Source organism: Helianthus annuus, chromosome 1 (assembly GCF_002127325.2).
Source record: "Helianthus annuus cultivar XRQ/B chromosome 1, HanXRQr2.0-SUNRISE, whole genome shotgun sequence".
NCBI classification, from domain to species: Eukaryota; Viridiplantae; Streptophyta; class Magnoliopsida; order Asterales; family Asteraceae; genus Helianthus; species Helianthus annuus.
In genome coordinates this window covers 139,849,359-139,865,338 of record NC_035433.2, presented here as the reverse complement: position 1 = coordinate 139,865,338, position 15,980 = coordinate 139,849,359, and the positions used below count along the sequence as shown (strand labels likewise).

The 15,980-nt window shown below is 35.0% G+C and overlaps 2 protein-coding genes across 2 annotated transcripts; both read left to right on the top strand.

The window, feature by feature from the left end:
• Positions 1–574: 574 nt before the first annotated feature.
• Positions 575–6,753, top strand: LOC110897699. Its single transcript, XM_022144431.2, has 4 exons — positions 575–848; positions 3,676–3,851; positions 4,999–5,191; positions 6,389–6,753. Exons 1-4 carry the CDS (start codon positions 794–796, stop codon positions 6,634–6,636), a joined length of 672 nt encoding a protein of 223 aa, XP_022000123.1. The 5' UTR covers positions 575–793; the 3' UTR covers positions 6,637–6,753.
• A 4,226-nt stretch (positions 6,754–10,979) lies between these two features.
• LOC110880575 lies at positions 10,980–15,718 on the top strand. The gene is made up of 3 exons (XM_022129075.2): positions 10,980–11,081; positions 11,157–11,969; positions 14,422–15,718. The coding sequence occupies exons 2-3, from the start codon at positions 11,810–11,812 to the stop codon at positions 15,687–15,689; spliced, it is 1,428 nt and encodes a 475-aa protein (XP_021984767.1). The 5' UTR covers positions 10,980–11,081; positions 11,157–11,809; the 3' UTR covers positions 15,690–15,718.
• The last annotated feature ends 262 nt before the right edge of the window (positions 15,719–15,980 follow it).

The following is a 15,980-nucleotide window of genomic DNA, read 5'->3' as shown; positions in this document are numbered from 1 at the left end:
CACACCCAAATCCGATTATTTACTATTTTTTTACTATTTTTACTGTATTTCAAACTCTATACAGTGCTCATATACAATATATACATATATATATATATTTTAAAAGAATAGTTTTCGAATATCGGATAATCCGATTATCTGAAATTTTTAGAAACCAATATCTGAACCCGAATTCGAAGATTCGGATTATCCGATTTTCAGATATCCAAAATTTCGGAAATATCATATTCCGTTTCAAATCCGGTTTTTTTTAACACCCATCTAAGGCTACTCGGTATGGTGCCGGAGAAGAGCACGTCGCCGGAGCAAGACCGACGGGGCGGCGTGGGAGGACGGCGTCGCCGAGGGGGAGGCCCACATCTTTGGTCCGTCTCAAACGGCTAAACTCGGACGGCGACGACGGGACGGAGGGGCGGCGGCATGGGAGGATGGTGGTGATGTGGCGTCGCCGAGGGAGGACGGTGATGGCGACGACGCCATACCGTTTAGCCTAATGCTTCTTTCAAATTAAAAACGAAATAATTAAATTAGTTTGAATTTAGGAGTCAACCTTGTAATTTACCATATTACCCCTCTTCTAACAACACCCAGGGCGTATGTTAGTTCCGTCCACTCCAAGTCTCCAAGTCCTCAAACACGCGCGAATCTCTCCCGTTCCGATCGCCGGAAAACCACACGCCACCGTCGCCACCAAACAGTTGATCCGTTCAAATACTTTTAGCTGATCTATCTTGTTGCATCAATATCCTTAACACGATCGATGATCGATTGATTTGTTCCGTCACAATCAACAATGGCGAGTCGTTGGAATTCTAGGGTTTCTATTATTCTCCTCTTTTGTTTTCCAGGTAACTATTACCGATATTACTATAGTTTCGAGCTGATTGTTCTTGATTTAAATGAGTTGATCTGTATTTTGTGGTTATTGGCAGTATCTGTATTTAAATTACTAATTTAGTTTATTAATTAAATAGTTTTGGCCTGATTAGTTGTTCTAATTTGTTTTTATTTTTCTTTTTGTTTCTTGCCTATGTAGTTAATATCCCGATATCGGTGCAAGATATCGGTCAGAATATCAGTACCGATAATATCGGTGATATTTGACTGATATTGGACAGGTAGTTGACCAATATATCACCGATTTTCGCGATATCCCGACATATCACTGATATATCGGTTCGGTGCAAGATATCGGTCAGAATATCAGTACCGATAATATCGGTGATATTTGACTGATATTGGACCGGTAGTTGACCAATATATCACCGATTTTCGCGATATCCCGACATATCACTGATATATCGGTTCGGTGCAAGATATCGGTCAGAATATCGGTATCGATAATACCGGTACCGATAATATCGGCGATATTTGACCGATATTGGACCGGTAGTTGACCAATATATCACCGATTTTCCCGATATTGCCGATATATCACTGATATATCGGTTCGGTGCAAGATATCGGTCAGAATATCGGTACCGATAATATCGGCGATATTTGACCGATATTGGACCGGTAGTTGACCAATATATCACCGATTTTCCCGATACGAGTACCTTTCTTCTTATTTCTATCATTCGTCTTTCTTCTTATTGCTGCTATTATTGTTTTAAGTCTTAATTGTTAGTTGTTATTGTCAAATGTTAGTGTTTTAAGTCTTAGTGAGTTCCTACTTGCTACAATTGTTAATGTTTTGCAAGTTGCAAAAGGTTAATTTGTTAACGGTTGGAGAGTATACTGAATTGTTAGTGTTAAATTGCTATATATATAAATTTAGCATGATATTAAAATTACTGATATCCCACCTGGATAACTGATATCTCAAATATCGGTCCGATATTTTACCGTGTTAACTACTTAGGAGCTATGTTTTTGGCTTCTTTATATGATCATGAGTTGAAGATTTATGTATATGGACATTTTGTTAATTATTTTCTTGAATATTTTGATATTTTTGAAGTACTTAGATTTGCTTGGGAAATTATCTAGTGGTTCATAGTAAGACACAATTAGAAATTACTCGAATCTAGATGTCATTGTGTTCTACTTTTGCTCTGCAAAGGTCACCTGCACTGCGTAAGTTGTGTTTTACCTATCCAAGCAAGGTTATGTATGGGTGGCATGTTTCGGCATGACACCGAAACAATCAACTTTTGGGTTGGCATATCTAACCCTTTTTAGACATAGGCCGTGTTTGGATTTACTTGTTCAATTAAACATAAACATGTCATGTTTGGGTTAACCTATTTAACCTGTTTAGTTAAACGAGTCGACCAGCTAACCCGTTTATGACTCGTTTAGCCCATTTTTTACGACCAAACAAGCTGATTAACACGTTTACGTTTTGATTATTACTTGCCAACTCGCCAACCCGTTTGAGACATTTAGATAAATGGGTTAAAGTGGTCGTTTTCGGGTTACATGATTTTAAGTGTGTGCAGGTTAGGGTTGATGCGGTTGATGCCTTTGACACGGATAAAAATATAGGCTGTGTTCGTGTAAAACAATTTAACTAGCCAACTCGACATTATTGACACCCCTAGATTCTTGTGAGTTTTTTTGGTAATGAGTCTCACAATAACCGGAAACAAAAAAAAAGAAGTTTAGTCTTTTTTTATAGTCGATAAAGTATGTTTATCTAGTTCGAAAGTTTCTTTATAAGTAAGAATTAGTATTTGATAAGGTAGTTTTCTAGTCAATGAATTGTTAGTATAAATAGATGGTCAGGGGTTGTGTATGTGGTGTGGTCTTTGATACTCAATAAGAGTTAAATGTCATTTTAGTCCCTCTGGTTTGGGCCATTTTTCCATTTTAGTCCATAGGTTTTATTTTTCGCCTGTGGGTCCAAAAAGGTTTCACCGTTGCCATTTTAGTCCATTGGGTTAACTTTATCCATTTTTTCTGTTAACAAGAAGGGCAATTCGGTCATTTTATATGGCCGAATTGCCCTTCTAGTTAACAAATTTACATATAAAATGACCGAATTGCCTTTCTCGTTAACAGAAAAAATGGATGAAGTTAACCCAGTGGACTAAAATGGCAACGGTGAAACCTTTTTGGACCCACAGGCGAAAAATGGAACCTTTGGACTAAACTGGCAAAATGACCCAAACCGTAGGGACTAAAATGACATTTAACTCTACTAATAATATAGAGTCGTAACTAGTGATTACTATTAGTTACATAAAATCATTGTGTTTTAGGGTATGTTTGGCATGGAGCTTTTAGGAGCTTCTAGCTTTAAGCTTTTAAGAAAAAGCTTCTACTCAATAAAAAGTCTTGTTTGGTTGAAGGAGCTTTAAGCTTTTAGGTTAGGAGCTTGAAGCTTTTGGTTGAACGCTACTACTAGTAGCGTTTAGAAGGAGCTACAAGCTTTTAGGGAAAAAAATGACTATTTTAACCTCTAAAAATAGGAAACTTTTTAATGCACAAACTTTCTAAATTTTTAGTTATGTCCATTTTGGTCATTTTATACATTTTATTAAAAGCTCCAGCTACTCTACCAAACACCAAATATATTTAAAAAGCTACAGCTACTAGCTACCAGCTACCAGCTTCCAGCCATCAGCTACCAGCTTACAGCTTACAGCTACCAGCCACCAGCTACTTTTGCCAAACATACCCTTAGCCGTTTGCTTGATCCAGTTTTATAGTTGCCCCCTTTGTTTGCAGAAGTATTGTTGTCAGCAGTTGTTACACTTCATTCTCTCGAAATATATACAACCCATGAGTTGCTAGCATCAACACCCACGGTCTACTTTCGATGTAGTGGGGAGAACAAGACATATCTACCAGACGTTACGAAGAAAAACACACTATATACTTTCAGGGGAGAAGAATCTTTTCAGGTATGTAGGGAAAGATGATATAATTCTATTTAGAGTAAAATGCCATTTTCGTTCTGAGGGGTGGCCAGTTTTGCGACTTTCATCCAAAGGTTTGTTTTTCCGCTCCGGATCCAAAAGGTTTAGCATAGGGTATCTTCGTCTTTTTTGTTAATTTAAAGGGCAATTCGGTCTTTTTCACTTCATGTACAAGCATTTAGCATAATGTACAAGTATTAAAAATACCCTTACTAAATAAAAAACAAAAATAATATAGGTAAAAAGATGAAAATTCTCCCTGACTTGACGGAGAAAAATAGATGGAGTAAATGAGCCGGATGAAAATGGTAAAATTTCAAACCTTTTGGATCCAGATGCGGAAAAACAAACCTTTGGATGAAAGTCGCAAAACTGGCCAAACCTCAAGGACGAAAATGGCATTTTACTCATAATTATATTTATTTTCTAAAGACTTGAAAATGATTTTGTAAATCATATCTCATATTTGCTAAATCGATGTCTATAAGTAGATGCCTCTTTGTGGTTTTTTATTCATTCGTGTAAGAAAGATGAACTATTTATAGATATGTAATGCCATTTTTAGTATTTTTTTTAGAGTTAAATGCCATTTTAGTCCTTGTGGTTTGGGCCGTTTTGCTAGTTTAGTCCAAATGTTTCATTTTTCGCCTGTGGGTCCAAAAAGGTTTCACCGTTGCCATTTTAGTCCACTGGGTTAATTTCATCCTTTTTTTGTTAACGAGAAGCGCAATTTGGTCATTTTATATGTAATTCTGTGAACTAGAAGGGCAATTCGACCATATAAAATGACCGAATTTCCTTTCTCGTTAACATAAATAATGGATGAAATTAACCCAGTGGACTATTTTTTTTTTTTTTGTTAACGAGAAGCGCAATTCGGTCATTTTATATGTAATTTTGTGAACTAGAAGGGCAATTCCGCCATATAAAATGACCGAATTTCCTTTCTCGTTTACATAAATAATGGATGAAGTTAACCCAGTGGACTAAAATGGCAACGGTGAAACCTTTTTGGACCCACAGGTGAAAAATGAAACCTTTGGACTAAACTGGCAAAATGGCCCAAACCACAGGGACTAAAATGGCATTTAACTCTTTTTTTAAATGAGTTGAAGTTGTTTTATATTTTCAGCCTCTTATGAAATTTGAAAGTACAAAATGTAAGAGATGTGGATTCTATGAAGAGGATCGTATTACATCTGATGACGTGTTTGACGAGTGGGAATTCTGCCCTTCTGATTTTAAATCCGATGATGGTCGGTACATTCGTACCAAAGACAAGGAATTTAATGCAACGTTTTTGTGTCCCGAGTGTGTAAAGAAAGGTATTTTCTCTCCACGTCTTGTATGCATATCATGTACGCTTGTAGTTTATTTAGATGTTGCAAACCTGACTGGCTGGGACTTAAAAAGTAAAATGTCATTTTCGTCCATGAGGTTTGGCCACTTTTGCGACTTTCGTCCAAAGGTTTGTTTTATTGTCTTTTAGACATTTTTATTTTGCGAATCGGAAATAAATAATCACACCTAACTCAATTTGGCCGATAATAATCTCAAGTCAGTTATTGGCCGATAATAAACTGAACTGGTCAATTTATTTTGTAAAATAGTCCGCCGTTAAAATAGATTAACAGAGTTAAGTTTTTTTCCGAATTACAAACCGATGTTTTAGGGCTTTTGATCAGAATGAGGATACGAGTCGATTGATGTAAAATTTACCTCGAAATTGTGCTCGAAATGGCTTGATTTTTGTTAATTGGAAGTTTAAACACCCGAATTGAAGCACTGTTTTCGTGGGTTGGGGCAGTATTTTGAGGTAAGTGTTACATCAATCGACTCGTATCCTCGTTCTGATCAAAAGCCCTAAAACATCAGTTTGTAATTCGGAAAAAAAAAACTTAACTCCGTTAAGCTATTTTAACAGCAGACTATTTTACAAAAAAAATTGACCAGTTCGGATTATTATCGGCCAATAACTGACTTGGGATTATTATCTGACAAATTGAGTTAGGTGAGATTATTTATTTCCAATTTGCCTTTTTATTAAAATAAAAAACACTATTAAGAAATGAAGATACACCTTCGTTGACTTTCTAGTCATGACTTTTCTTATAAACATTAACAAATAGGTAAATGACGAAAATACGTCTAACTTAACATTAAAAAATGGATGGAGTTAACGAGTCGGATGAAAATAGCAAGATTTTAAACCTTTTGGATCCAGATGCGGAAAAACAAACCTTTGGACGAAAATCGCAAAGGTGATCAAACCTAAAGGGACGGAAATAACATTTTACTCGTGCTTTGGATGACAAGTCAAAACGGGTACAGATTTTTAAGCTATATATCTCGATCATACCCGTTAGAGATAAAAATGACCTGAGTCAACCTATTTATAACTAAACGACTAGAGATTATCATCTCTACTGAAAATCCACAACAATCTTGCTATCTAATGATCTTTTTAAATTATTTGACTTTTTGACTTTTCGCCACACTAATAAAAAATACTGATGTTGTAGGCACGCTCGAGAGCTCAGATACTGCCTTGCATGAAAAAGGAAATGGAATGCATTGGTCCGTAAAACTAATCATTGCGATAAGTGTCGTGGCTTCAACCGTACTACTAATCATAGGATTAATTGTTGCTTACAAGTATTGGCTAAAAAGGAAAAGACAGCATGAACAGGCCCGGTTTTTGAAACTGTTTGAAGACACTGATGAGATAGAAGATGAATTGGGTATCGGTCCTCTTAGTGACTCGATTTAACGATATGTTTTTGATGTTGTTTTGACTCGTGACCGACTATTGTATATATAGATTTGATCATAGATTCATAGTGGATGTGAATGTGTGATATGGTTAGTTGGTTCAATATTTTCAAGAGTTTAAGTACATGTGTTAGAACTTAGGAATGAGCATGAGTATGCTGTCCTCTGGGCCGCAGCACCCTCATGGTCAACTGGGCTCTGTGGTTCATACGCAAGGTCATTGGCTTCAGCTGGACTTTGGCTCTTTGCTTTTTGTGGGCTCATGCTGTGCTCTGAGTTGACCCTGTCAGGAGACGGGCTAGCCCGGTCTTCATTAAGAGTTGGGCTGCGGTTTTTTTTCTTTTGAAGGTGATGGTGAACCACGTGCTTTTGGACTGCGGCTGCGGCTCCGAGAGTCACTGGGAGTGTTTGACCTCCTTCCATGGTCAACACTATGTTCTCGTTTTTCAGGAGATCTTGAACGACTGGCACCAAACATGGAAACGAATTATAAACCATTGTTAACAAAATCGAAGCAAAGTTATGAAGGTCGTAATTTTGTTCCATATTACCTATGAACGGGTGTTTCGGGCCAAACATGTAAACTTATAAAAAACCGATTTAACCGAACTAAAAAAAAAAAACCGAACCAAAATTTACGGTTCGGTTAGGGTTTTGTATTTTACAAAAACTGGAAAAAACGAACCGAATCGGATAACCTAAAAAATTAGTTGTTAAATATTTTATATATATATTGATTTGGAAATTATTAATTTTATTCTTGAATGTTAAGTATTTATAATAGAAATATTAACATGTTTATTTATTTTTATAAAATAATTTATCAATGGCCTAAAAGAAATAACAAAATTTAATATAAAATTTAAATGATTTTCAAAGTATTACAAAAAAAAAGTCTTAATAAAACTTCGAAGAAACACAAAAATAGAATAAAAGGTCAGGTTTATGTGAACAATATTAATTAAAAACGTTAGATATTATAACTTAAATGTAAACATCTAAGTGTATACTTTTTATTTTTGAATCTTAAGTAACTTTATTCCAAAAAACCAAAAAAATATCAAAAAAACCGATCCATTTTTGAAAGCGAAAAAACCGAACCAAACCATTTTTAAAACTGAAAAAATTAAAATTGAACATTTCGGTTTTGGTTTTACCATAAAACCGAACCGTACCTGTAGCTGCGGCTTCGGCTATAACTTGGTCTGCGGTTTTGGTGACGACGAGGAGAGCGTGACCAAACCGGAGACCTCAAGAAGCTCCTATCAAGTCTACAAAACAATAAACATTATTAATATGATCAATTTGTGAGCTCATACAATCGAAAAATGCTAAAGGAATATTTAAAATGGAGAACAAAGTTGAGCTTTTGGGACTATTTTGACAATTTAGAATGTGGCCCCTTTGTAGTCTCGGGCCCATAGTTGAAACAGCGGCCCGACCCAGAAGGTGGGCCTCTTCCTACATATTCTCTAGAGCCACCGGGCCCACGTGGGGTCTATAACCAAACAAAACATAATTGAGATGTATACATAGAGATTTGAAATATCAAAACGAGAGAACCAGAGTGAGGCCTGTAAATGAATGGAATGAACATATAAGCGAACACGTTTTTTTGTTCATGTTCGTTTATTAAGAAAAGGGACATGTTCATACTTGTTTATCTTGGTCCATTTAAAACTTACACGAGCAGTTCATGAACGTAAACAAACATAAACAAACTTAAATGAACATAATTCAACAAACACTAAACAACATAACTGAACAAACATAAATGAACACAAATGAACATAACCGGCTAAACATACACGAACATAAAGTAACCTTTTATATAAATTAGTGATTAATTACGACAAATTCAATTGAAAATTCCATTTTTATTACAAGAACGCACAATTTCCAGTTAGTTGTATCTGTATAAGTAGTTAGAAAGTTCTTTTTTATGTTTAATATTCATATAAGTATAACTACTTATGTATTTAAATTGGAATGAACATAAACAAATGTATATAAATGAACGAAGATAAATGAACGTTCACGAACATAAACGAACGAACAAACATGTGTTCATGTTTGTTTAATTAAATGAACAAAAATATGTGATCTTATTTGTTCATTTATTAAATAAACGAACTTCCCACCGAACAGGTTCACGAACTGTTCATGAACGTCTGGTTCGTTTACAGACCTAGGACGGTTATTTAAGTCACTTACACCCTTTGCAAATTCGACAAGAAGCCGACTGCCAGAAACAATAAGGCCATCATTACTTAAGTAGTTGAAGTGCATCATACATCACCATTTTTAGATTGACGATAATTCCATATAAACACCAACTAAGACTACGAACACTCTGGCAAGACTTCCCACCATTTTTCCTCCATAACCTTCACAAATTCATTCACGTTAAATTAAATAACATACACCATCTACAACCACAATGTCGCTCCATACATAATCATTTATGTCCTGTTAGTCTATGAGGAATCGTTTAAAACATATTGTGTAATCATTTAAAACATATTGTTGACTTTTAAACCAACTACTTCTAACGATTTTTAAATAGTTATAACCTTTTCATACGTTAATATTTTCTTTTTTAAGTTACACCATAAAAACATGCATTTTATTCTCTTTAATTTAAGTATACTATTGCTACATTTTTATAATTAAGAAAAGATTAACATGCTACATGATTGTTAGTATAATGTAGTGTTCATATTCTCGGTGCATTGCGTGAACACCTTTCTACTTGTGTGTGTAAATTGTGGTGAGTTGTATTTTACATTTCGTGTTCATATACTCAACTAGGGGTGAGCAAATTAACCACCATAACTGATAACTAAACCATAACCGATATAACCGAACCGATTTTAACCAATAACTGACATAACCAATGGTTATGGTTGTGAAATTTGTTTAACTGACTAAGTGGTTAGGGTTATGGGTATGAAGCTTTGGTTAACCGATATAACCGAAACCGAACTTATAATGTTAAGTCTATGTAATAGATTTTCGTTTAACACTAACCATGCAAAACTTTTTTACTAAGATAAAAGTATGTTTATAAGAAAATGATCTTGAGGTAGGTGCCATTTATTTTGATAAAGAATTATAATTTTAATTATAGGCTTAAGTAAGTTTTTTTTTGGTTGAGAAATATCTTATTAAAAGGGATTTCACATTTAACATAAAAGTTTTGTTTAGGTTGTCTTATAAAAAAATTTCAAAGACAAGTCCAACATGGTTGGTTTCATTTTTTTATTTTATACACCCATTGGCTTATAAGTTTTGAACTTTGCTCGAATGTTAGTTTTGGTTGAAGTTTTTGGTTAATAACCGAAATAACCATAACCGAACCATAACCAAATTCATAACCAATTAACCGTAACCAAAGTTCGGTTATTATGGTCATGGAAATCCCTTAACTTAAACTAACGGTTATGATTAATGGTAAAAACCGAATCAAACCGACTCATACACACCCGTACACTCAACTAGGGGTGAGCAAATTAACCACCATAACTGATAACTAAACCATAACCGATATAACCGAACCGATTTTAACCAATAACTGACATAACCAATGGTTATGGTTGTGAAATTTGTTTAACTGACTAAGTGGTTAGGGTTATGGGTATGAAGCTTTGGTTAACCGATATAACCGAAACCGAACTTATAATGTTAAGTCTATGTAATAGATTTTCGTTTAACACTAACCATGCAAAACTTTTTTACTAAGATAAAAGTATGTTTATAAGAAAATGATCTTGAGGTAGGTGCCATTTATTTTGATAAAGAATTATAATTTTAATTATAGGCTTAAGTAAGTTTTTTTTTGGTTGAGAAATATCTTATTAAAAGGGATTTCACATTTAACATAAAAGTTTTGTTTAGGTTGTCTTATAAAAAAATTTCAAAGGCAAGTCCAACATGGTTGGTTTCATTTTTTTATTTTATACACCCATTGGCTTAAAAGTTTTGAACTTTGCTCGAATGTTAGTTTTGGTTGAAGTTTTTGGTTAATAACCGAAATAACCATAACCGAACCATAACCAAATTCATAACCAATTAACCGTAACCAAAGTTCGGTTATTATGGTCATGGAAATCCCTTAACTTAAACTAACGGTTATGATTAATGGTAAAAACCGAACCAAACCGACTCATACACACCCGTACACTCAAGTTAAAAAAAAAAGGCAACGCATCTAAAAGAAAAATAATACAAGATGCTAAAGAAAAGCATCATTCTTTCCAAAAGAAAAAATAAAGAAAAGCATCATTCTTTATTTAACTATGAGCAAAAGTATAACATTCTTTTATTCTTAGCTTTGCTCATTGAACCACTCCTACCAAATGAAGTTGGCCTGACACCATATATAAAGTAGGCAACAATTACATTGAAGACATTTGTGTTGTATAATCTGCATAAAAAACCAAGGTACGCATTCAATTTTCTTTGTTTTTAAGCCTTCCAAATCTACTTCATTGAATCATTTCTTGTTAAATTTATCAGAAAGTGTGAAAGACAAGAACTAGAGTATAATGGAGTTCAAAGAGGCACAACTAGATGATTTCATCCAACACGAACATCCACTCATTCTCGAAGACTTGCAATCAATGTTTCAAGACTATAAAGAAGATGATGACGAAGTTGATGACTCGGATTTGATCCACGCACAAAACTTTGAGAGCAAATGTGTCATTTGTGGATTAGGAATCGACTGGTACCACCGATATTACTACAAGTGTAGCCAGTCATCATGTTCCTACTCGCTCCACAAATCCTGTCGAGAATTGTCCACAACCTTTCGATTCCCAGCGCACCCTATCCATACTCTTCTCCTTAAAAAAATGTCATATTCTTGGAGTTGTAGTAGTTGTTCTACAAGACATGAAGGCGGTATTTGTTATCGTTGTTCAACATGTGATTATAAGATCGATCCTCGTTGTGCAACCTTTTCGGAGCAAACTATGACGATTCATCATCCTGGCCACCCACACCCACTAATTTGTGTTACCCTTGAACCTACTTTGAGCTAGTGTCATTCTTGTGGGAAAGAACATAATAAAGGGGTTTTCTATCATTGTATCACTTGTTTTAGTTTCTCAATCCACATTGATTGCGTCACCCTTCCATTCAAGTTTGGTACAGACCATCATGTTCATATGCTTACTCTTTCATGTTTTTCGGATCTGCCGGATTATATCAAATGCAGGATCTGTGAAGGGAACTTTGACAACAAATTTTGGATATACCAGTGTAGTAAATGCCGGTTTTACATTCATCTACATTGTAAAACATCAAGGGGGGATATCTTCTCAAGAGGTAAATCCGGACACACACGCTAATATATAAAAGGAAGAAAAAATTCATAAAAATGCCGTTTTACCAAATAATAATAATAATAATAATAATAATAATAATAATAATAATAATAATAATAATAATAATAATGATAATAATGATAAAAATTTAGTGTAAATTTAAAGGCTTAAACTGTTGGCACACTCAAAGTGCCTATTTGCACATTTTAGGGTTTATGTACGCGACGTATAGAGTTGCATAAAAATCAGTGTCTAACTGGTGTCAGTTCTGGTCTGTCTGCTCATATACGTCGCGTATAGGCCTATATGCGGCGTATATAAAGTTTTTTTTTGTTTTACAAACATTTTATACAATATTAATCGTTTTAGCAAAGTTTTATAAAAAAAATAAGTTTTCTATTTTAAGTAAATAAATTATAAGTTTTTCTTACAAACATTTTTATACAACATTATACGTTATTACAAATATCGTATCGTAAAGGTGTAGTATAGGTCCCGTATTGACCTCGTATAAGCCTATAAGTGTGATATCATATCGTATAGTGTAGTATATGCATATAGGTGTAGTATCGTATAGTATAGCTCCCGTATAGGCCTCGTATAGAAGTATAGATGTAGTATCGTATAGCATAGTATAACTTAAGTCTCGTATATGTGTAATATAGTATAGTAGATTATAAATGGGGACCTATACCAGGCTTATACTACACTATACGATATGAAAGGATATAATACGATACGATACGATACGATACTATAAGATACGATACAACACATGTATAGGCCTATAGGTGTAGTATAAGCATTTTTACCAAACTTTCACCGTGTATACGCCTCGTAGAGGCCTATATGTGGCGTATAGGAAAAAAAATACTATTTCCCCTGGTTTGGGGGCTATACACAGCCCAATCCAGGGGTAAAATGGTATTTTTGCCCCTTTATATACGCCGTGTATAGGTGTATACGCGGCGTAAATAAAGGGTGGGTTTTTTTATACATTATCTATCGTTTTAGCAAAGCTCTCTAATAAGTACTTTAACAAAATAAATAAATAAAAAACATTGTTAACTATCGTATCGTATCCGTATAGTATACGTCTCGTATAGGTTTCGTATATCCCTTGTATAGGCGTATGGATGTAGTATCGTATAATACAATGTAGTATAAGTCTCGTATAAGCCTACACGTGTAGTATAGTATCTTATCTTATTGTATCATATAGTATCCTTTACTATCCTATAGTATCGTATAGTTTGGTATCGTGTCGTTTCATATAGTGTAGTATAAGTCTCGTATAGATTCCCTATAAGTCTTGTATAGGCCTATAAGCCTACAGGGACCTAAACTACACCTATAGTTTTATACGGGTGTTGTATCGTATCCTATAGTAACGTATCATATTGTATTGTATTGTATCGTATCATATAGTGTAGTATAAGTCGCGTATAGGTCTCCTATAGGTCTCGTATAGGCCTATAAGGCTATACGGGACCTAACTACACCAATAGTCATATAGGGGACCTATACTACACCTATAGGAATATACGGGTGTTGTATCGTATCATATAGTGTATTATAAGACTCGTATAGGTTCCCTATAGGTCTTGTATAGGCCTATACGGGACCTAAACTACACTATAGTGTTATACGGGTGTTGTATCGTATGCTATTGTAACGTATCATATCGGATTGGCATGTCATATAGTGTATTATAAGTCTCGTATAGGTTCCCTATAGGTCTTGTATAGGCCTATACAGGACCTAAACTACACTTATAGTGTTATACGGGTGTTGTATCATATGCTATAGTAACGTATCATATCGTATTGTCATATCATATAGTGTGGTATAAGTTTTATATATATAGGTCCCCTATAGGTCTTGCATAGGCCTACAGGTCTATACAGGACCTAAACTACACCAATTGTCATTCCTATATGGGACCTATACTACACCTATAGTGCTATACAAGACCTATACTATACTATACTATACTATACGATACGATAGGATATGATATTATACTACACGTATAGGTCTATACGAGACTTATACTACTTTATATGATACGATATTACATCCATAGGCCTATACGAGACCTATATTATACTATATGATAGAATACTTAACAATGTTTTTTATATTACTTATTATAAAAGTTTGCTAAAACAATAAATATTGAATAAAAATGTTTGTGAAAAAATCACCCTTTATATACGCCGCGTATAGGCCTATACGCAACGTATCTAAACTCTAAAGTGACCACATGATGTGAATCAGAAATTCTCTTGAAAATTGAAAAAGACGGCTATACGCCGTGTATAAACCTATACACGGCGTATATAAAGCTAGGATTTGGTGTGCAAATATTTACAGCGATTTTAAATCATACTGTAGTGGGTGATTTAGTGGATATAAATTAAATAGCTTAATTACCTTTTTCATTGTGTTAGGAATAGGCACAAGTGATACAAATTTTGAAGCTGCTGATTATCCTAACCTTCTCCGTTACCCGCTCCCTGATGAATCCCACCACATCTTACCCCGCCACGTTGTTAGAGAACACTGTGATCAAATCACATTGATCGATAACAACGATAAGGGGTTGTACAGATATTCCAATCATGAACACCCGTTACTCCTTATCAATGCAGCTGATCCAAGTATGTTACACAACCCAATGAAGAGGATTAAGTTAGTATGCAATGGGTGTGTGAAGCCGATTACAACAACGCCGTTTTATGTGTGCAATCATGGTTGCGATTTTCTTCTCCACGAGTGGTGCACCAGACTACCTTGTGCCCTTGAAAACCATCCATGCCACCCACAACACAAGCTTGTCCTCTTTTTCTCCACAACTGGCACGCGGCTTGTAGAGTTCCGGTGCAACATTTGTGGATTATCTTGCAATGGATTGGGATACAGCTGTTCCATGTGCAACTATAGAGTCGACGTGCATTGTGGATTTATACCAGAAAGAATTACGCATGAAGCACATCCGAATCATGTACTTTCAAGACTAGATCATGATGCATACAGGTTATGTAAAGCTTGTAATGTTTCCACTAGAGGGTTCTTTTTTGGATGTAGCATTTGTGATTTCTACTTGGATATCAAGTGCGCTTTGCATTTGCCGAAAAGAATCAAGAACAAGTATGACAAGCACCCCCTTGAGTTAAGTTACTTCCCAATCGAGAACCACAAGAGTGAATACTTCTGTGAAGTTTGTGAAGAAGAGCTTATTCCTGAAATATGGTTCTATCACTGTCAAGCTTGCGGCCAGTCAATACATTCTGCTTGTGCCCCGCTTATTCTCCAGTCCGAACAAGATGTTAATTCTATCGATCATCAGAAAGGCGTGTATCAATTACTTAATATCAAGTTTTGGGGTTTGTATGCTACTTCAGATCACGAGCATCCTTTTTCGTACCTTGCGGGATCTGTAAGTGACGGTTGCTGCAAATATTGTGGTCATAAATTGCAATCCTCATCAATTATCAAGTACTTGACATGCAAAATTGGTTTTCATGTCCAGTGTAAGATCTGGGATACACTTGGTTGGAAGTATGAAGAGCATGTGGTTAGTTACGGTTATGATAGATATAGATATTCTCCATTTATTGTAAAGCCTGTAACTTTCTATCCAAGTGAAGTTATGAGACCCGTGACACAGGACATAGGAAAGTACTGTATGATAATAGACACACGTAAAATAATGTAATAATCACTTTTATTCTTTTTTATTACTATTTACTATATAATAATTTCTAATCTTACTGTATCACACAGTGGCGGACCCAGGAATTTCTTCATGGGGGTGCGGAACATTTTTAAAAATTTTAGGCCCCTAGGTATATGAGTAAAAAAATCGGTTCGTATCGGGTCGGGTCGGGTCGGGTCATGTAAAACAAACGAACATCAAACTAAATTTATATAATAATCAAAAACATGTAAACTTTGTTACAAACATAATTAAAACGTCGACGCCCTACGGGTTTTCATTTTTTGAAAT